General features: G+C 54.0%; 1 protein-coding gene across 2 annotated transcripts; it reads left to right on the forward strand.

Moving 5' to 3' along the window:
- Positions 1-139: 139 nt before the first annotated feature.
- Positions 140-19,670, forward strand: LOC103189427 (CCR4-NOT transcription complex subunit 3). Of its 2 annotated transcripts, none has more exons than XM_042345100.1 (20): positions 140-269; positions 4,043-4,110; positions 5,858-5,931; positions 7,558-7,632; positions 9,082-9,171; positions 9,391-9,519; positions 10,010-10,036; positions 10,186-10,254; positions 10,753-10,972; positions 11,812-11,954; positions 12,594-12,647; positions 13,443-13,615; positions 13,991-14,154; positions 14,609-14,717; positions 14,807-14,963; positions 15,990-16,092; positions 16,630-16,828; positions 17,842-17,974; positions 18,460-18,585; positions 19,224-19,670. In XM_042345100.1, the coding sequence occupies exons 2-20, from the start codon at positions 4,086-4,088 to the stop codon at positions 19,320-19,322; spliced, it is 2,169 nt and encodes a 722-aa protein (XP_042201034.1). In that variant the 5' UTR covers positions 140-269; positions 4,043-4,085; the 3' UTR covers positions 19,323-19,670. The 2 variants fall into 2 exon arrangements, with proteins under 2 accessions (XP_042201034.1, XP_042201035.1); XM_042345101.1 differs by having other exon boundaries at positions 5,858-5,925.
- The last annotated feature ends 1,663 nt before the right edge of the window (positions 19,671-21,333 follow it).

Below are 21,333 nucleotides of genomic sequence, written 5' to 3' on the forward strand. Positions count from 1 at the left end.
CAGTACCCCCGAGTGGCCGCAGTGTCGCTGTAGTATCGAGCGGCCGCAGTACCCCCTATGGCCGCAGTGCCGCTGTGGTATCGAGCGGCCGCAGTACCGCGTCTGACCGTCGGGCGTCGCTGTCGTCGACTTTCCCCGGGAGTCGCCGCCGCCATTTTGTGAGTGGTCCCCCACTGCCGCGTCCGCTTCTCTCTCTCTCTCTCTCTCTCTGTGTCTGTGTCTCTGTGACTGTGTCCCTCACCAGCGGAGCCGGAGGCCTCTCTGTGTCGGTAAGTGTCCTCCCGCCCCCCCCCCCCCCACTCTCTCTCTCCCGACCCCGCGGCTCCTCGGGGGCTGAGAGGCCGCGGCCTGGGCCTCGGCCTCGGGGGGGAGCGGAACCAGGAAAGGCCGAGGCTTTGCGGCCTAGTCCCCGGGGCCTGGAGGTGGCGGTTGGGGGAAGGGGGGGTTAATGGGGCCCTGAGGGGGAGGGGATGGGGCTGAGGGGGTAAAGGGGGGAGAGAAGTGGTTTTGTTCAGGGGGTTGAGGCTGTGGGGGGGGGTCTTTGTTTACCCCTCTCTCCCCCCTCTCTCCCCCCTCCCCCCCAAGGCAAGGAGACCGCCCGCGCGGTGAGGATCTGTGACTGACCCCCTCAACACCCCCCACCCCAACCCCCCGATCGCCCCGTCCACTCGCCCTGCGATGGGGGGACATAACCGGTCTCCCCCTTCCTCTCCCTTCACCGCGGGGGCGGGTGGGGGAGGAGGGGAGGGGGTTGTGGTGGTGGTGGTGGTGGTGGGGGAACGACAGCCAATCCGCCCCCCACTGCATCGCCGAGCGCTCCGGGGTCAGCCGGTACCCGGCGACTGCTTTAGGGACCTCCCTTTTTCCCCGTGACCCCCCCCCTCAGCTCGGAGCCACAAGGATCGGGGTAACCTCCCCCCACCCCCCCCACCCCCCTCCCATAAACACACACACGCGCTCGCGATGGGCGTTGGAACCCGTTGACAGGAGGAGACGGACCGTCCGGCCCCGCCTGACCCAACGCCGCCGTCCATCCTCCCCGTCGATGGCGGCTTTACACTTTGGCCGCGATCGTTTGATGTTCAGCGTCTGAGTGACCGACCGTGGATAGTCACCCCCCCCTCCCCCCCCCCCCCCCCTCCCTCCCCGCCCCCCCCCTCCCCCTCGTTAATCAGCCTTCACCATCTGCACAGTGGAGTTGTGTTCGCTGGAAGATTGGCGATGTGTTGGGGACTGGTGTCGCGCTGTGGCCATCCTCCCAACTCCCCAGGGATCGGACGCGTCTGACCTGCGGCTCGGTCCCGCTCTCCGCTGACCCTCTGACACTCCGTATCAGCGGCTCGTGCCGGCGCTGGACCTTGGAGAAAGGGCTGGGAGCGCGTCGAGGAGAAGTGAGGAGTCCTGTGATTAGGAGCTTCCCGTCGGCCACTTCACACGTGCAGTGAAAGTCTGAGCACTAATACTCCATTGTTCTCCTGGAGCTCAGCTGAGATGTGGCTCAGATATGAACACACAGTCAGAGGCCGATCGCCGCCTCTGTCATAGGAAACTCGAGAGGTGCCACAGTCTACGAGTTCGCGTCCAGTGCTGAGTGGGATCACTTAAGTGGGGTCTGGTTCACTGGCAGTAATTGACGAGGAGTGTGTTCACCAGTGGTAACTAGTGATGAGCGTGTGTACTCGCACTGACTAGCGCTGAGTGTTTTTACCAGCGGCGATTAGTGATCAACGTGCGCGTACAGACAGTGACTAGCGATGTGTGTGTGTGTTTACAAACAGTGACTTGCGGTGGGTCCGTTTACTAGCGGTGACTAGTGCTGAGTGTATTTACTAGCGGTGATGAGTGTGTTTACTAGTGGTGATTAGTGATGAGAGTGTTTACCAGTTTGTGCTCCTCTGGGTTCTGACCATTTTGGCCTCATTTACACACACATATAGATATACACACAGACAAACACACACACACACACACACACTGTGACCAGCCATTCATACCCACAGCACCTTGCTTGACCAAGTCACCCTCGGTGCAGACAGACGGCTGACCCACCACCGCTGGTCACTGTACGGTAGCCCCCACATGCCTGTGATCGAGTCCCGAGCTGTGCGTGGTTCCAGCCGAGCCGGGGAACGGGCAGCGGGGTCCCACACATTTCCTTCCATTGATGGTGCCGGTGTGGAAAGTTGGCACGTGCATTTCCCCCTGAGCCCCCCCCACCTCATCCCCCCCACCTCACCCCCCTCCCCACCACCCGGCTGTCCAGCTCAGCCTCACTCTCTGTTCTGTAGCAGTTGCTGAAGCTGTAGAATAATAATAATAATAATAATAATAATAATAATAAACCTTGCTATTGATACTTTTGCCTTGAGACGTCTCAAAAGTCCTCCACGGGATACAATGTAAAGTGTAGTGACTGTATATTTTGTGGGCGAAGCTATCCCCTGGGCACTGCGCCAACTCAGCTTGAGGTCAGGTTGGCAGTTAGCAGTGCCAGGCCGGGAGGGGAAGGAAGTGCACGGTTTAATGTTTGATGGGGGGGTGTAGCGCCCCGGGCTCCCCCTGCCTCCCCTGGCTGACCCGTTGCGCTCGGCTGGGTCGAGTTGAGTGCTAAGTCCCAGGCTGGGGGTTTACTGAGGGATCGAGAATCATTGGTTCAGAGACGTCACCCCAGCTCGTGTCTGCCACCCATCGATCTGTGTGCTGCTGCGGGCAGGGTTCGGCTGCCTTTAACTCGGCCACACGTGCGCGGTGTCGGGGCCGCGTCGATGGCCTGTGGTTCCTCCTGTGTCGTTCACATCGGTTGTTTTCCTGACCTGAACTTTTCCTGGGCTGGTGCTGTCCCATGTCACAGCGATCGCTGTTGAGAAGCACTGTGAAATCCGTCGGCTCTCCCGAGATCATTAGATGAACCTCTGCCCCTTCTGATATCATCCACGAGGTTCCATCTCTCTCTTTATCTCTGTCTCTCGTTGGCAGTAATGATTATCCTCAGCACCGTGAGCCTATGTACCAACTAACCTTCCACCTCGCGGCTTGAGCTGCCTGATTTAATTCCCCTTGTACATGAGGGAAGGAACTGTTCAGTATTGGAGCGTGAGCGATGCCACATTCAAATAACAGTCAGCCTTGTGTTAACGTCACTCTTAACGTCAGTCAGACTCAAAGTGCTTCACGGTGTAGTGCCGAGTGTCGTGACTGTAGTTCCAGGCAAGCGTAGCACACACTTTTGAGCTCAGGAGAGCCCTCACGCAGGGCAGTAAAGCGAGCGAGCGACGTGCGGTATGTGGTGGGTTGTTGGCCGGGAAACTGGGAGATGCTCAGGATCGACTTCTTTATGTATAAAGAAGGGTGGACGGGATCAGACGTGCAGCTCAGGATGGTCAGGGAGCTCCGTGGCTGGTTGGAGAGGAGGGAAGCTTGTCAGTGTGGGAGGAAGCAGAGCTGCGCGTGTGTGTGCGCGCGGAGCAGTGTGTGTGTGTGTTTCAGTCCGTGTGTGTTAGTTTGTGTGAGTATATTAGTGTGTGTGAGAACGTTGGGTGTGTGGGGTGTAAGTTTTCGATTGGGAAGGTTTCCTTGAAATACTTCATCTTTTTAATAGCAATTTGGTCACTCAGTCCACGACTGCTTGTGGGACGCTGCTGTGTGCAGTTGGGCCGCCGCTTGTCGCCCACAAAACATACACAGTCGGTTCATTTTACGGTTTATCCTGTGAAGTGCTTTGAGGCGTCTCGAAGACGTGATGAGGCGCTGTGTCAGACGCAAATGTTGTTATCGTTGTGCGCGCGTGTACATCTCCAAACGTGTGGAGGATCGCTCAGCTTGCTTTGGCTGCTCTTGTGGACGGCGGTGGGTTTCCAGGGCGTTGGACACCTGGCCGACCGACGTGAAACAGCGCGTGGGGATCGGGAAGTGACTCCGGTTATCGTGCAGCACTCACAGTGCGTGTTAGTGCTTTGCTTTATGTTTGCGATCGTCATGCTCGGCGTTGCCAGGTGGTGAAAGGTATCTGACTGTATTTCCTCTCTCTCTGTCTGTTTTACAGCGCACTGGAGCATGGTGTTAAGGCACTGACTGTTCGCTCAGTCATGGCTGATAAAAGGAAATTGCAAGGTAGGAGACCCGCAGCGCACTTTGGGTTGTGTGTTTTTTTTAAACTCTGGGAAATGAAATGAATGCTTTCCTCTCCCCCTTTCTGTCACGTTCAATGCGATGCACTTAGCTTGTCTGGTGCTGCACGAGGTAAGGTGACACAGGCTTGAAATTCCACGGAGTCTTTATCTGTCGGCACATTCCGTCTTCCAAATCTTAAGGTTGTGCAGAACTAATCTGAAATTCAGAAAAGACACCGTCTTTCAAATAAAGGCTGCGTTTAGGAAATTTCTACAGGTTGTCCACACAGTCCCATTACCCCCATGTTATTTTCCCCCCACAGCGCACTGACCAACAACTGAAACATGATGTGGAAGAATGATGATAATTGAACTTAGAAGTTACTTTTAATTGTATTCAGTTTAAGTTTTTAACTGTATTTAGACGTCCGGAGGATTGGTGTGTGTGTGCTGTGTGTGTGGTGTGTGAGTGAGTGTTTGAGTGTATGAGTGAGTGTGTGTGTGTCAGTGTATGTGTGAGTGAGTGTGTGTATGAGTGTGTGTGTGAGTGTGTGTATGAGTGAGTGTGTGAGTGTATGTGTGAGTGTGAGTGAGTGTGTGTGTATATGAATGTGTGTGAGTGAGTGTGTGAGTGTGTGTGTGTGTGTGAATGAGTGTATGTGTGTGTGAGTAAATGTGTGTGAGTGTGTGTGTTTACGCCATCATTTTCATGGTAGATAATGATCCTTCGCCATATTCGGTGCCGTAACATGAGTGGAGTGAGGAGGGCCAAATGCGTCTCTGACAACTTGTTGCACCTCCTCCATAGTCTCATGTCGCTGTTTTGTAAGGTGGGCTGAGGTGTAACAGGACTTTGTGGACACCCTGTACTATGGACACCCAAGCAGTCTATAGTGTTGAGGCAAGATGGTCTTATAGGCTGAGACGTGAGAGGTCCGAGGTGGCTGTGAAGCGTGAAGGCTGTGGCTGGGCTGATATCTGGGCAACCAAACTTTCCTCAAACTTGTGTCCCAGTTCGGGCCGGGACTCTCCTGCTTTGATGGGTCTGAAGAGCGAAGCACCTCAACAGCTCGCAAACAGCAGCTAAACTCCAACTCCCTCTCCCATCACTGCCTTTCTCAGCTCTCTCACCACACCATGCCTCGCTCCGCTCCCCAGCGTCTCACACTAGGGGTGGGGGGGAGAACGGGGAGTAGGGAGACAGACAAATTTATACCCTGTGAACTCGCTGTCTGTAAAGCAGGTGCAGTCGGCCCTCGCCTTGTTTATAGTGCGGGGAGGGGAGTTTGTGGACGTCACACTGTAGAATATTCACATCTACGTGTGAGCGCAAAGCGACATCAGAGGGCGGCTTGAGATAGCTGCTGTTTTCAGAGTGAAATTGAAGCCGTGCTTATGTCTGTGCAGCTTCATGACATTCGCCGCAAAACTTTTGAACGCCAGTCGAGGAGACAACAACAACAAATGGACATTTACGCCTTTCACGTCAGGAACATGTCCCAAAGAGCCGGACAGTGGGGGATTTGTACCCAATCTGGGGGTTGTGATCTGGAGGGAGGGTAGGGTAGGAGGGTGACCGAAGACGAGGTCCGTTTCGACCATACGTATTGTTACCTCCCCCGCCCCCCCCCCAGCTCGGAGTCGGGCTCCGCCACTGTTAAGAGCTCTGAGGCACTACCCTGTGTGGAGGGCGCTATATAAGTGCAAGTTGTTGTTGTTAATCGCCGCTTGTATCTGTTGTCCTACAGGAGAGATTGACCGGTGTCTGAAGAAAGTCAGTGAAGGTGTAGAAACCTTTGAAGACATCTGGCAAAAGGTAGAGGTACTCGACATCCACATCTGGCTTCCTAGCGATTTCCTAACCGAATTTTGTAACTTTATATTCTGTAAAGCGCTTTGAGACGTCTCTAAAGACGTGATAAGGCGCTATATTAAATGCACGTTTTATTATTATTGTTATTTATAATGTTTGCATTCGATACGGCACCTTTCACATCAGGAGGATGTGTCAGAGCACTGAGGAATAGGGGGGAGGCCATTCAGCCCCTTGAGCCTGTGTTCTGTCATTCTATTGGATCTGTACCACAACTCCCAATTTCACAGGATTTACAGCAAAGTGCAGTGACTGTGTGTTGTCGGCGTGAGTCGTTCGGGAGAATGAGTGCGGTCGTTCTGTGCTGAGCCAGGCTGAGTTGAGAGGAGGCTGTTGTCGGTGGTTTTGCCTCTGATCCCGGCTGATGCGCGAACGGTTGCGGAGTTGTGAACTGGAGGTTGGACTCCGGCAGTCAGACAGACAGACCGACCGACACTTGCGGCTGCGCTGGCTGTGCGCTTGTCGTTTTGCATCAGAGCAGAGGGTGGTCAACACCTCGCGGCGAGTGAGTGGGACACATTGGTCAGGAGAGGAAACCGAAAACCCTAATCTCAAACTCGAATTGTGCCCGTGTGTATATCCACTTTCTCACTCTGTGGCGATCCAGTGTCACACGAGAGAGAGGAGAGAGAGAGAGAGGGCCACGTTGCCTTTGTTTGGCCTCTCTAAGACTTCTTTTTTCACCCTTTTCTCCTCTCACTCCATCCGATGCCCCCTTAAGTGCTTTTTTTCCCCCCTCTTTCCTCCTCCCCTCCTTCGCTGCGGCCGTTGTGTTGCCAGCGACGGGCGGGCGGGCGGGCGGGGCGGGGGGGGCGGTGCGGGGGGTGGAGGGAGGGAGGGAGGGAGCACTGAGAGCCCGAGAGGAACAAAGAGAGAAAATTGCTTTTGAAGACCAATCCTATTGGTTTGCCTCTTGCGGCTGTGGGACCTTTGAGCCGCCGGGAGTGCCTCCCCCCGGCAGGCGGCGCCGACACACGCCGGGGGATCCTTCCCCCTTCCGCCCGCGGCGGGGATGCATTCACTCCCACTCTCCACCTGGTGGCGGCGCCGCTGCGCCGCTTGAAACGGCCTCGGCTCGCTAGCGCCGCCGGGAGGCGATTGGCGCCGCTGCGACAACACCGGTTAAGGTCCCCCCCCCCTCCCCCTCTCCAAGGAAAATAATAATAATAATAATAATTGTCATTATTATTGTTTTGGTCGCTGGATCCGCGACTGTTTGTGGGGGCGCCGCTGCGCGCATCTGGCTGCTGCGCGTCGCCCGCAAAATACACAGTCACTCCGCTTTACTCTCTTTTAGACGCCTCGGAAGACCTGATAAGGCGCTGCAGCAAATGTGAAAGGTGCCGTTTCAGTGCAAGTTTGTTACTGTAGAGGGGATGGAGGTGTCAACAGTGCCCACGGGCTGCGTAATCGTGGGCTTGGGATAAACGTTCCTTTTCCTCCTCCCTCCCTCCCTCCCTCCCTCCCTCCCTCCTTTCCCCGCTCCCTGAAGAACCCTCTCTAAGGTCTTGCCCACAGCGCTGATGTGAGAGTAGAGTAACGAGAGCGCTAGTTAATCCGTGTCTCTGTGATCAGGTTCACAGCGCAGCGAACGCGAATCAGAAGGAAAAGTATGAAGCTGACCTGAAGAAAGAGATCAAGAAACTACAGGTGAGAGAGAGTGTGAGGACCAGAGCGATGGCGTTTACCTCTCACGCCACGTAGCTGCCTTTTTGTCGCGTCTCGCAGAGTTGCATTGTTTGATTGAAACCTTCAGTGGCCTCACGGCTGGAGCTCGGAATCCCTCGCTCCCATCCCTCCCTGTCCCCATCCCTCTCCCAATCCCTGGCCCAGGCACGTGAGCTTTGGTTTCACTCTTTGGTTGTGTCTGAGGGATTTCACAGCCCAAACCAATTTTCCAATTCGCTTGTGGGGGGTGTGTATGTTTGTGTGTGTGTGTGTGTGTGTGTGTGTGTGAGCTGCCGCTTCGCGATCTGGGGAACAGCACAGGGGATAGACTGTACCCCTCTTGGGGAGAGGGGGAACAGATTGAGCAGGTTGCTTTGTCTGATCAAAGAATCGTAGAAAGTTACAGCGCGGAAGAAGGCATTTGGCTCATTTTCCAGTAAGTCTGTGTTAAGAGTATGGGGTGAACGGCTTCTGTTAAGATGTGCCTTAAAGGCATGTCAGGCGGCAGATTGGGATGGCCAGCGTTGACTGGGGAAGCTTGATGGTGAGCAGGAGCCCTGGTTTGTGCGTTACAGGTGTGTTGGTGGGTCTGGCGGGGGCTCAGGGGCCTGAACTTTGCTCTTATGGCCTGTGATCACATCAGAATGCTTCAATTGTGACAGTGTGCAACACATTCCAGCTGCCCTGGGTTCTCAGGCTCGGGAGTGGGGGCGGGTAGGGGGGGAGGGGGGTGCTGAGCCTGGGGCGAGAGGCGCTGGTTGCTGACTCCAGTGCCATTTCCTGTGTCGTGGGCGGGGTGGGGGGTCGCTCGTCCTGGCCAAGGGCGTGAGCACGAGAAGCCGCTGATTGAGAGACAGACGACAAACGGATCGCTGGGAAGGTTTTGGATAAATGGTTTGTGCCAGCCAAGAGCCAGCTGATACTCTGTGTGGCTTTGTGAGGTTAGCCTGGCTGTTTCGCTTTCACACTGCTTTGTGTGGAGGGGAGTTAACACGTGGAGCAGTTTGTACGGACAGCGTTGGCTGTTTCATAAGCGCGTTGAATGGGATCTTGGCAGAGAGGGGAAGTGTGTGTTTGAGTGAGTGTGTGTAGCTGTGTGAAACTGTCACAGGCCCAAACAGATACACACACACACAAGTGCACACACAGACACTTACACACAGATACACACACACTAACGCACACAGCAAAGCACGATCAGGGAAAGACATAGCCGTTGGGAACCGTCAGAAGCAAAATAACCTCATCGGACTCTCTTGTTAAATGTGAGTCGGAATCTTTGCTGTGTGGAGTCCATGTGGTTTTATGTATGTCTCCCCCCCCACCCCACCCCACCCATATCAAGTCACGGAGTGAGAGGGGAACTGCTCTGAGAAGAGCGAGGTGTCCCATCGACTCGCTGGTCTTAACTCTCTTGCGTTGTGTTTGCAGAGGTTGCGAGACCAAATAAAAACATGGGTGGCCTCCAACGAAATCAAGGACAAGAGGCAACTTCAGGAGAACAGGAAGCTGATTGAGACGGTAATGATCCGCGCTTCATCCCACCTCCCCCTCCCCTCACTTCGTCCCGCCTCCCCTCACTCTGTGCGATCGCTGGCCGCTGCCTGCTGCTCCTTCCGCACACCTACGCAGGGTAGTGTCCCAGAGCGCTTAAATGCGATTGCAAATCGATGGTTGTGGTCATGTAGTTTTAGTTCATTAGAGGTTAACTATTCTGACTTTCCCCCCACCCACGTGAAGCAAATGGAAAGGTTCAAGATCGTGGAAAGAGAAACAAAGACCAAAGCTTACTCTAAAGAAGGATTGGGGTCAGCGACCAAGGTGGACCCCGCACAGAAAGAGAAGGAAGAAATCTGCCAATGGCTGACGGTAGGTGCCCTCTCCAACCTCCTCTGGTACCCTCTATGCGCTCTCTCACCCTCGCACTCCTCCATTGCTTTGATAAAAAGCCCACAAAACACACAGTCAACCCACCTTACAATCTATTTAATATCTGGAAGGCACTGCCTGAAAGGGTGGTGGAAGCAGATTGAATAGTAACTTTCAAGAGGGAATTGGATAGGTACTTGAAAAGAAAAAAAATGTGCGGCGCTACTGGGAAAGAGCGGGGGAGTGGGACTAGTTGGTAGCTCTTTCAAAGAGCTGGCACAGGGCACGATGGGCCGAATGGCCTCCTTCTGTGCTGTAAGATTCTGTGAAGCACTTTGAGACGTCTCAACGAGGTGATAAGACGCGATAGCAAATGCAAGGATTATTATTAATATTATTGAAAACCTCTTGAGGACTGTGAATTGAAAGAATAACAGTAACATCAGCTGATGTTTCCCACAGCCTCTGACCTGTGTGCTTTCCTTTACAGAATACAATAGACACTTTAAACATGCAGGTGAGTGACCACAGAGTGACTTTTCCCCGCGCGCTGACACCCCCACCCGTAAGCGCTCCTGGACGCTACCCCTCGTGAAGGGCGCGAGCTGATAAATACAAGTTGTTGTTGTTGATGGGCAAGGAGAGTAACTCCGTACTGTTCCCCAGGTCGACCTCTTCGAAAGTGAAATGGAAACGTTATCAGCCGTGACGAGGAAAAAAAAGGGGGAAAAGGAGGTACGAGTGCAACTGCCGTGTGTCTTAGTGGAGTCCCCGTAGTGTAGTGGTTAGAGCTCTCGCCTCGCGAGGGGACCTGAGTTCGATTCCCGGGCAGGGCAGGGCGAAACCATAGGAAAAATTTCATTCAGCGGATCGCTTTTCCGGGGGTAATAATTCCCCCACCCCCCAAAAAATATTGGTCACTCAAATCAGCGACTGTAGGTGAGGCGCTGCTGTGCGCAATTGGCTGCCGGGTTTCGCCCACAACATACACAGTTGGTTCCACTTTACGGTATATACAGCATAAGCGCTTTGAGAAGTCTGAACGACATGATAAGTCGCTCTATCAAACGTCAAGATTATTATTGATTATTACCCATTGACCAGACGAGTGCGAATGAGAGATGGTGTGTGTGGAGGGGGGGGGGAAGAGAGGGGGTGTGGGGGGGGAAGGGAAGTGGAAGAACATTCAGTACGATGGAGTTAGTCCTCACTGCCCATTTCCCCTTGTTGCAGAAACAAGACCGCTTGGAGGAACTAAAACAGCACATTGAGAGGCACAGGTACCACGTTAAAATGCTGGAAACGCTGCTCCGCATGTTAGACAACAGTACCATAGAAGTGGACCAGATAAAGAAAATCAAAGACGACGTGGAGTACTATGTTGATTCCTCCCAAGATCCCGACTTTAAAGAGAATGAGTTTTTATACGATGACCTTGATTTGGAGGATATAGGTAAGAGTTGTGTTTTCTCTCTTTTCCTCCTCACATTCCTGAGCATATTTAACCCCACGTTCAACCCTTTTATTTGTTTTGCCTACAAAATGCACAGTCAATTCACTTTACAGTATATTCTGTGAAGTACTTTTGAGACGTCTTGAAGACGTGATAAGGCGCAATATCAAAGGCAGGAATTATTATTATTATTATCTATCTGTGAGCCCCTTCCCTTGCCTCTTTCTGCGCCTTTGGTCATCCTCCTACCCCACCCTCCCTGCCCTGCCCTGCACCCCTTCTGATCCTAACCCCCCGCTCAGGTGCAAACGATTGCCTGTCCAGCGCCTCGGGACGTGTTCTCGATGTAGACGGCGCTGTGTAAATGTAATGTATCGTTTACTCCTCTCCTCCCCCTTCGTTTACCCCACTATTTCTCATCCCCCTTCGCCCCCCAATCTCATTGTTCCCTTTCCCGCCAGTTGATAGAAGCAGACTCTTAATTGCCTCGGCTTACTGAGAGTCAGTCAGTCAGGGGAGCGAGAGCTGAGGTTCAGCTGGTCTGGCAGTGGAGGACAAGTGGCTAATTGACCAAACGAGCCATTGCTGCTGATTTTCCAGCCCCGGCCCTCCTCAGCGTGAAGGCAGCCAATGAGAGCAGCTGCCGTGGCTCCATTGAGGTGCCGTCAGGTGGGGCTGTCTTGTCCCTCCTTCAGCAGTCAGAGCTCAGGGTGTTGGGGGAGGATGGGGAGAGGAAGCCCCTTCTCCTCTAGGATGGGAGCCTTCGCCTGTTGGGTGAGGGAGGTGATGCCGGCCGCTCGCTGCCTCGGGTGTTAATGGGATCCGCTCCGTGTTTGCAGCACAAACGTCGATAATGGCCACCTCGCCGGCCAGCAACAGCAACAGCAATGTGGAGGACGAGCTATTTATCCCGTGTAACAGTACGCCCACCTCCACAACCTCCAGCTCGCCCGTGCCGCTCAGTCCTGCCAACCCGTTAGTGGTGAGTTGGGGTGTACACAGCCTTGGGGTGTCCAGGTGGGGGGAGGGGAGAGTCTGCTTTACATCCATTGCCTGCTCTTTGCGTGTGCGGAGAAGCTGCTGCGTGTTGTACTGTTGAGGCAGAGCCCGTCAGATTGTTTTGAAAGTGGGGGAACGTCCCTCCTTTGAGCTTAAATGCCTCGAGACCTTAACTGGAAGGGTAAGTGTCAGGGTTTGGAACTTGTCTCAACTGCCTGTTGAGGCCGGGGCTATAGGAAGGAGAGCTGGATAAGCACCTGGGAAGCGGAGGTGTTATAGGATGTGGGGGAAGGGGTAATGAAAGGGTAGCACAGACATAATGTACAAAATACCTCCCCCCACCCCCCTGCCACAGTGCAGAAACATCCTCTGTTGCTGATGAGCAGCAGCTCAGCAGAGTCGGGGCTGATTGTACAGAGATGCTGTGAGCTCGGGAGGGGGGGCAAGCTGTTCTGAAGCTGGCTGGGTCCTGTTACAGTGTCATTGTGTTGGCTTTTGGTGTGGGGGGGTGGGTTACAGGTGTGTGGGAGCCATTGACTGCCCTTGGCCTGAGCGCTGGGGGCTGTAGTGAGCCAGTGAGCGAGCGACAGTCAGTGCATTAACACCTGCTGTTTCTCTGCAGGAAAACCACGAGGATGAAAGGAAACGGAGCCGATCGGACAGTGAAATGAGCATGGTCAGTGGGGGGGTGTGGGTGGCCAGTGGGGGGGTGTGGGTGGCCAGTGGGGGGTGTGGGTGGCCAGTGGGGGTGTGGGTGGCCAGTGGGGGGTGTGGGTGGCCAGTGGGGGGTGTGGGTGGCCAGTGGGGGGGTGTGGGTGGCCAGTGGGGGGTGTGGGTGGCCAGTGGGGGGTGTGGGTGGCCAGTGGGGGGTGTGGGTGGCCAGTGGGGGGGTGTGGGTGGCCAGTGGGGGGGTGTGGGTGGCCAGTGGGGGGGTGTGGGTGGCCAGTGGGGGGTGTGGGTGGCCAGTGGGGGTGTGGGTGGCCAGTGGGGGGTTGTGGGTGGCCAGTGGGGGTGTGGGTGGCCAGTGGGGGGTGTTGGCCAGGGTGTGAAGGGTGTGTGTGATGTGATATTTAGTGTAACGTTTTGTTATAAGCAGTTGAACCTTTCTTCCCCCCCACCCCCACCCCCCCCCCCAGTCCCTCTGTGTGCACTCTCTCCTGTTGCTGCTCAGTAACTGGTGGTCGGTCGCTGCTGACCGGTGAAAGGCGCTGTACAAACAAATGCAGTTTGTTGTTGTCTTCCCTCCCTCTAGTTGTATGAGCGAGAGGCTGACTTTGGCCTGGGGCCTTGCTGGTGATCTGGCCGGGCCCCAGAGGATGGTGTGCGTGTTTGTGTGCTGGGGGTGGGGGGTAATCACTGGAATAAGTAACCTGTCCTGATGCCTTCGCATTCTGCGTGAGCTGAACGTTTCCACCTTCACCCATTCCCTGACGTGTGTCGAGTACCGCCTCTCTGCTTCTCTTCCCTCCAGTCTCCAGCGAAGGTGATTGGCAGTAAACCTCACCACAGCAACAACCTTCCGCCATCCATCGCTATCTCACAGAGCTCCCAGGTGCTGAGCAGCACGAGGCCGCCTGCGTTGCCCCCCAACGGCTCCAGCAATGGGGGCAGCAAACTGCTGCAGGCCAGCAAGAGCTACTCGGCGTGAGTATCCCCCCTCCTCCTCCTCCTCGCCCCCTACAATTGGTGGTTGGAGCACTCGCCTCACAGGCGAGAGGACCTGGGTTCGATTCCCGGCCGGTAATCATCCTTTTTCTTAGAAAAAAAAAGTTTTAAAATAATACTTGGGTCACTTCAATCCACGACTGTTTGTGGGACGTCACTGTGCGCAATCGGCTGCCGCGTTTCGCCCACAAAATATACAGTCGCTACACTTCAGTACTCTGGCACTGTCCAGCGCTCTGGGCCTCTCTACTCTGCGTGAGGTGGGCGGGTGGAGCGCTGTGTAAATACAAGTTGTTGTTGTTGCCTGGCTCCGCTCTCCCTGTAACCGAGTCTCCTCTCTTCCTCCTCGTCCAGGACTCAGGCCCCCATCTCTGTGTCAGCCTACGCGGCGGCTGTGGCCACGGGCACCACCACCATCAGCAGCAGCAGCGTGGGCAGCATCAGCAGCAGCTCGTTCCAGGCCAGGCCGGCCAACGCCGTGCCCATCCCTGCCACCAAACAGCAGAACGGCACCGCAAGTACGTGCCCGGCCCTTCTTCCCCCCCACCCCCACCCGGGCTCCGTGTTCTCAACGCGCCCCCACCCCACCGCTCTGCTCCAGTGCCTTGCCTCGCTGCCCCCGGCTGCTAGACCAAGATTTAAAAACAGCCCCTGTTAACTCTGCAAACCAAAGCCCTAACAGGTAGGGTTGTTCCTCACCGGGCAAGCAGCGGGAAAGCTTGCCAGGCAGGGCTCTCGCTATATGGGCAAGCTAGGTAGTTTTAGCTGGTTAGACCCCAGCAGTTGCTCTTGCCAACCTGCGCCTCTCCATATTTAGGGAAGCAGGATCCTCCAGTGAGGGGTCAGTAGACGGCTCGCTTCAGTCTGTGTATGTTGCTCCCCCTGTGTTTGGTGGCTGGCCCCTTCCGAGCGGGTGTGTTCTGCCTCCATGTGACCCCCACCCCTCCCAACCACCTCTCCTCTCCTCCCCAGGTTACAGTGCCGTGGTGGCTGAGAACAGCGTGGAGCAGCCGAACAGCTACAGTCTTCCTTCCAGTACAAACAGCCAGCCGAGCAGCACGACGCCCGTACAGAACAGCGTGTAAGTAGCGCGAGATGCACAGGCGCACTTTCCCTGTGCTCCCGGGTTGCCGAACTCTCAGTCTAACTCGATTGATTCTTCTCCCGTAGGAAAGAGCCCGTCAGCGTGTCTGTAGCCAACACGACGAACATCATCCCCGTGCTCGCCGCCAGCCAGGTCAACACACAAGCCTCCAACTTCACTGATCTGAAGCCCAGCACGGCCATGATGAACGGACCCTTGCCTTTCGTCTCACAGGAACTGAAGGTGAGTGCTAACGTCTCCGTCCAGCTCACTGCCCTCAGAGGCAGTGAGTTTCAGACAGAAACTCCAGTGAGTTTCAGCAGCTCTTGGGGCTGGAGGAAAGAAAGGTCGTGATAGAACGGGCTCGGAGAGGCTATAAAGCTAAATTTGTCTCCTGCAGCCCCTCCGTTTTTCCTCCTTTAAAACCTCCCTTCCCAGAGGCGTGAAGACTTTCTGAGTTCAGCTCCACGGGAGGAGAGTCAGCCTCTGAGTGACCCACGTCCAAGAGCTGTCAGTCTTTGTACGTGAAGTGAGATGGTCGGAGTCGACACTGTGTTTGGGGTGTGGGTGGGTGGGGGAGAGGGACGGGGGACTGAGCAGTGTCTTGACACCTGTGACGGCTCCTGAGTATCATTAGGTCCTGCGCTTGTTATCGAGGCTGCATTTGTTTTCAAAGGCAGGAAAGCCCCCTTTTCCTTTGTAAGTAAATGGGTTTGAGTTTGACAGCTGCTGTCTCTGGGGTGGGGAAGGGAGGCGGGGAGAGGGGTGAACGTGCCTGTCTGTCCCTTGCTGTGGGGGTGGGGGGGGGGTTGTTGTTTGAAAGAATGGGAACTGTTGATTAGAACGTTCGGAGACTTCGCTCACAATCCGTCTTCTGTCTGGAAGTTGGGGTTTGAAGGTAAACTCCAGACTGCAATGAATTCAGAGGCAATTTCGGTGGGGGGGGTGGGGGGATGGTGGGGGAGGCTGAGGGAGGTCGGGGGGGAGGCTGAGGGAGGTCGGGGGGGAGCCTGTGTAGTCTGTTACAGCAATGTCCTCCTCTCCTTTGCTGTATGTCTGACAGCACTCACACAGAGGAACTTCGCCAAAGGTAAATTCGCTGTCCCTCGGGTGTGAACAAACTCTCTGTGGGTGGAGGCCGTTGTGCTTGTGAAGCATCCTCAGGACGTGAACGGGGAGCCTGGCGGAGAGGCTGGGGCTCTTGGCTTCCGTCTCCCGGGCGGGTGGGCATGACTCTGAGGCTAACTCTGCCTTTCACTCTGCCCCCAGCAAGCTCCTGAGACCCTGAGCTCTTTAAAAAGCATGGCGGAGCGGGCGGCTGTCAGTGCCGGGCTGGAGGAACAAATCCAGTCTTTGCACCTGAATGAGAGGGGTGAGTGCCTGCCGGAGATCCCAGCGAGCGCGGTGCTATTCGTCTGTCTTCAGGGTAATGCGCTCTGAGACGTCTCAACAAAGACTTGTGTATAGCGCTGCTCGTGCAGAGTAGCGTCCCAGAGCTTAGCAGCAACGTGATGAGGCGCTAAATCAAACTCAAGGATGATGATTATTCGGGTGATCAGTGCGCTGTGTCCACTCAAGTCTCTGTGAGTTTATTCAGTTTAGTTCTGTTGCAAAGCGCCCCTCAGCCTTTCCCACCTTCAGGGGACAATGTTAAGGGGCTGATATGTCCACACCTCAGTGCACACCTCACACGTGTGTTAATGCTTCACTTCAGCGATTATATTGACAGTATATTCCATGAAGCGCTTTGAGACGTCTCAGGGACATGCCAGAGCAGTGCATCAAATGCAAGTATTATTATTATTATATTGTGTCGTACAATGTACAAGTAACAAGGCAGAAAGCGCAAGTTTTGAAGTCTGGAGCGCTGTAAGGTGACTGTTCTCTCCTTCCCCCCTCCCTCCCGCAGATCTCTTCAGCACACCGCCCACCCAGAACAACTCCATGCCCCCCAGCGTCCCACAGACAACTGAAGTTCACCTGCAGCCAGTGCTCGGCGTGTGCCCGCTCAGCCCAGTGCATCTTTCCAAGGACCAAGAATACCAGCTGCACATGGTGGAATCAGCCTGGCTCCACATGCCTCACCCCTCAGACTCTGAGAGGATACGGTCAGTCTCCACTCACTCACTCACAAACACCGGGGGGGGAGAGGGAGGGAGGGAGCAATAAGACGGGGATTTACATCAGGATAGGTGGCAGGGCGTGTTAGTCAGTCGGGAACTCCCTCAGCTTGGGGTTAGATGTTGTTTGGGAACGCGCTGTATTGTGTGAGGCGATAACCGTCCACAGGAGCTGTTGGGAACATGAGAATTTGCTGGACGAAAGAAGACCAAGGTCCATCCAGTTCGCTTTCCACCCATCCTGGCAATCGCTTGACCTGTCGCGTCCCCAGATAAGATTTCTGTTGAGAAATACTATCTCATTTGTTCTTGAAAGAATCAACACTTTCACTTCCACCGCCTGTCTGTCTCCCTCCCTCCCTCTCTCCCCAGGGAGCCAGTCCTATACGCTTCCTATTCGCTCACTGAAGTGTTTCTGCAAAACCACGTGTGAGAAGGGAGTTTCCCCCAATACATTGCTCGTTCATCTCATGGTTGTTTTGGGGGATTTTGCTGTGAACAAAAAGGCCTCTCACAGACCCAACTCCCAAAGCAATTCTAGGAAAGATAAAACACAGCGCCTTTCAACTTCAACAACAGCAGCAAAATTACATTTGTATAGCGCCTTTCACGTCAGGAGGACTCATAGGATGTCTGCCCCGCTCTCTGCATCTCCGTCCCCAAGGCCCTCCAACTTCTTCCCTCCCTCCCTCGCCTTCTTCAAGGTATATCTCAAGCCCTACCTCTTGACTGTGTTTTCAGTCATCTGTTCTCTTCCTCCTCCTGCTCCCATCGTCGTTAAGCACTTTGGGACATCCCCCTGCCATGAAAGGCGCTCGGTAAATGTCAGTGTGTGTATTGTGTTGTATAACGTCTTGAAGTGCTTCACGGGGACTGAGCAAGGTGGAGAAGGTTGGGGAGTGGGTGAGGGTTTGGGTTGTGGGGGTGGGTGAGTAGTAATTGAAGCTGCCTGTGACTGACAGGAACGGAGTATGGTTTGACCTCTTCTCTGTGTGTTTCAGACACTACCTCCCGCGCAATCCGTGTCCGACACCGCCTTACCATCACCAGATTCCTCCGGTCCACTCTGACACCCTGGAATTCTACCAGCGATTGTCCACAGAAACTCTCTTTTTCATCTTTTATTACCTGGAGGTGGGTGCTGACCGCAGCAGCTTTTACTGACTCGTTGATGTCAGGGTCTGGGGCGGAGGGGAGGGGGTTTTGGGGTGGAGGGAGAGAGATGGGAGGTCAGGCCGAGTGTTCATTGGTGTCTTACAACGAGCCGGAAGTTTGTGACCTGGTCACTTCAACCGTGCCTACAATCACCTCCACCCCCACTCGGTGTCGTGCTCCGTCACTGTCAGACGCTCTAGGGCGCTACCCTGCGTGAGGGGCGCTGTGTAAATACATGTTGTTGCTGTTCATCCCCTGTCCAAATCCATCAGAAAAGAGATTAATAACTTACCTCATCGTGGGGGTGGGCGGATACTTCCAGCAGTCTAGTGGGCACGTTTGTCTTCATAACCACAGTCACTACACTTGGTGTGAAGCCGGTGAGCTGGCTTGTCGTGTTGACGTGCTGTGTTAACCTCCCCATGTTAACGCTGGTTTGCTCTCTGCCCCTTTGTGTAAAACAGGGGACCAAGTCCCAATATTTAGCTGCAAAAGCACTGAAGAAGCAGTCATGGAGATTCCACACCAAGTACATGATGTGGTTCCAGAGGCACGAAGAGCCAAAAACAATCACCGATGAATATGAACAGGTATCCTGCCTCTGTCTCTCTTTCTGTGCCTCCCTCTCTCTGTGGTCTCTCTCCGCGGCCCCCACCCCCTCCCCATTTAGTAAAATGCAGTCTAGACAGTCGCCCTCTAGGACTGCTGCAATGTCCTGCCAATGGGACTCAGTTGCGCTGAGCCAATGCGCTGTTACCTTTGAAAACTTTATGCCGACCCCCATGTGCAATCCGGGCCGGGTGGGGGGTTGGGGGGACACAGGAGGTGGAGAAGAGAGGTCCTCACAGTCTAGACTGCATTTCAGGGCAGTGGGAGGGTGTTTGTGAGGGGTGGAAGAGGAGAGGGAGAGTGTTGCATTTTTCACTCAGCGAGTTGTTGGGATCTGGAATGCATTGCCTGAAAGGGTGGCGGCAGCCGATTCGATAACAACTTTTAAGAGATAATCATTTGGGGGAGGACAGGTTTGCAGGGCTATGAGGAGAACGCGGGGCGTGGGATTGAACTGGGCAACACTTTTCATAGAGCCGGCACAGACAGACACGATGGGCCGAATGGCCTCCTTCTGTGCTGCATAATTCTACGCTTCTATGATTGTCCTTCGCACGAGATGTGTAAAGCTGCCCCTCATCCTGTTTGTAACCCACTGGCTTTGCTCTCTGACCTGCAGGGAACATATATTTACTTTGACTACGAGAAGTGGGGCCAGCGCAAAAAGGAAGGCTTCACATTTGAATACAGGTACTTGGAGGACAGAGATCTGCAGTAACCAGGAGGTGTGCCCTGCTGTGTGTGTGGCTGGGTTCTGCCCCCTCCCTCAAGTGCTGCTCATTGAACCCTTTATACCCGAATTATCAGGCTTACAGTCTGAAAGGGAAGGAGAAAATGTTCTTAGAAGAGAACTCTTTTTTGTTTAAGAGACCTTGTACAATTTGCAACAAGAGAGAGACAAAAAAAAGGCGAGAAAATGTTGTACATCATGTATTTTGTTCTAACCTGTGCATAAGATATTGTATTGGAAAATACTTTGTCAGGGTTCTGTACAGTTCTGCGTTTAAAAGAAAAAAAAATAAGCAGCTAGTGCTTGTATGAAAAAAATAAAACATTTTTCATGTAACGCTGGCCTGCTCATTCAGCCCAGAGAGAGAGCGAGAGGGAGAGAGGCAGGTAAGTCCATGGTCTCACAGACTGGCTCGCCAGACCAGCCACCTCCACAGATATTCACAGACAGAAGGAAGGTGTACAGCCCCATCGTGTCTGTGTTGGGCTCTTTTTCTTACCCTCTCTACCCTTCCATTTGGGAGCTTGCTGTAGCCCAGTGCGCAGCGATGTGACGAGAAGCCAATCCACCGCCAAGTGAGGTCCTGCCGACCATTTTGCCCAGTGTCCTCTCGGTTGCTGGGCCAGTTTGGAGGCACTCGATATCGACCCATCTGTCTTGCAGGTAAGTGTTGTGAAGTCAAGTGACTGTTTGTTGTGTCTGCTTCCAATGACTCCACCACCCGGGATTGTTGGCTTTGGTATCAGGTGATGGGAGAAACAACCTAAGAGAGAAGGCAGAGAAAGGCAGAGTGGCACTCCACACTCTCGTCTGTGAGACCTGCCTCTCTCGGATTGTAAACCCTCCCCAGAGTTGAAAGTTGGATTTGAGAAACCGATACACACAGGAGGGGAAAGGGAATGAAGGGAATAGAGTTGGGGGGGGTGGGAGAGAGAGGAGGGTTGGGGGCCTGTGTGGATTATAAACACGGCCTGTGCAGACCAGTTGTTCCAATGGCCCGTTTCTATGCCCTCTTCTCTACACAACACTCCCAAAACTTGCTTAAGAGTCTGACTTAACAGCAGGAGGTCTGGGCTTTGAGCAGAGAAGACTAAAGGGAGGCCTTTAACAAAGGGATGGACAATAATAATGGGAAGCCATTGAGAGCTGGGGCTGTCGGAAACAGTGCATGGGTTTGAGACGGAAGTTTATACTGTAATAATAAATATTCCTTGCATTTGATAGAGCGCCTTATCACATCGTCCAGTTTGTGCACAGCTCCAGAAACAGTCGTGGAATGAGTTACCAATTTTATGTGGAGGAGAGAAAACTCTCCTTTTAGAATAGTGCCAACAACAGGCAGGCGGGACCTTGGTTTAACGTCTCATCCGAAGGACAGCTCCTCCGATAATGGAGCACATTCCCAGCACTGCATTGGAGCGTCACCTTAGACTGTGCTTCCAAGACCCAACATGGTGGGAGATTGAACCCACAATTTTCTGACTCGGAGGTGAGAAAGCTACCACTGCGCCAGGCTGGAATGAGAGAGAAGGGGGTGTTTGCAACTAAACATGTTTTTACTCTCGTGCCAGTTTTAGTTGAGTAACAATTTCAGTAAAACTTACAGCTTTGTTACTGCTGCCGCGTGTGTATTTTTACTCTGTTCCAACGAATGACGTTTAATGACTGTCTCCGGTGGCTTTGAGAAGCCAAGTACGATGGCTGTTCCTTTTGGTTTTGGTCGGCTGACACGCACGGAAACTCTCCCGTGTGTGTTGCTCACGTGGGCAGTTTCTGTCTTGTATATGGTTGACTATTGAGTTCTGACCTTTCTTTTGATCTGCGATGTGTGATCGCAAGGTGATACTTTCTCTCCTCCTGGGAATGAAAACAACCTGTGGCTTTCAAGTAAGGTTGAAATCACAATAATCCTCACCCTTGATGCAGTCCCCTATCACGTATGAGGCATCTCAAAGCCCTTCAAAGGAATTTCCTGCAAAGTTCAGTGTTTGTAGGTGAC

This window comes from Callorhinchus milii, unplaced genomic scaffold, assembly GCF_018977255.1.
Source record: "Callorhinchus milii isolate IMCB2004 unplaced genomic scaffold, IMCB_Cmil_1.0 Scaffold31, whole genome shotgun sequence".
In the NCBI taxonomy this organism is placed as follows: Eukaryota; Metazoa; Chordata; class Chondrichthyes; order Chimaeriformes; family Callorhinchidae; genus Callorhinchus; species Callorhinchus milii.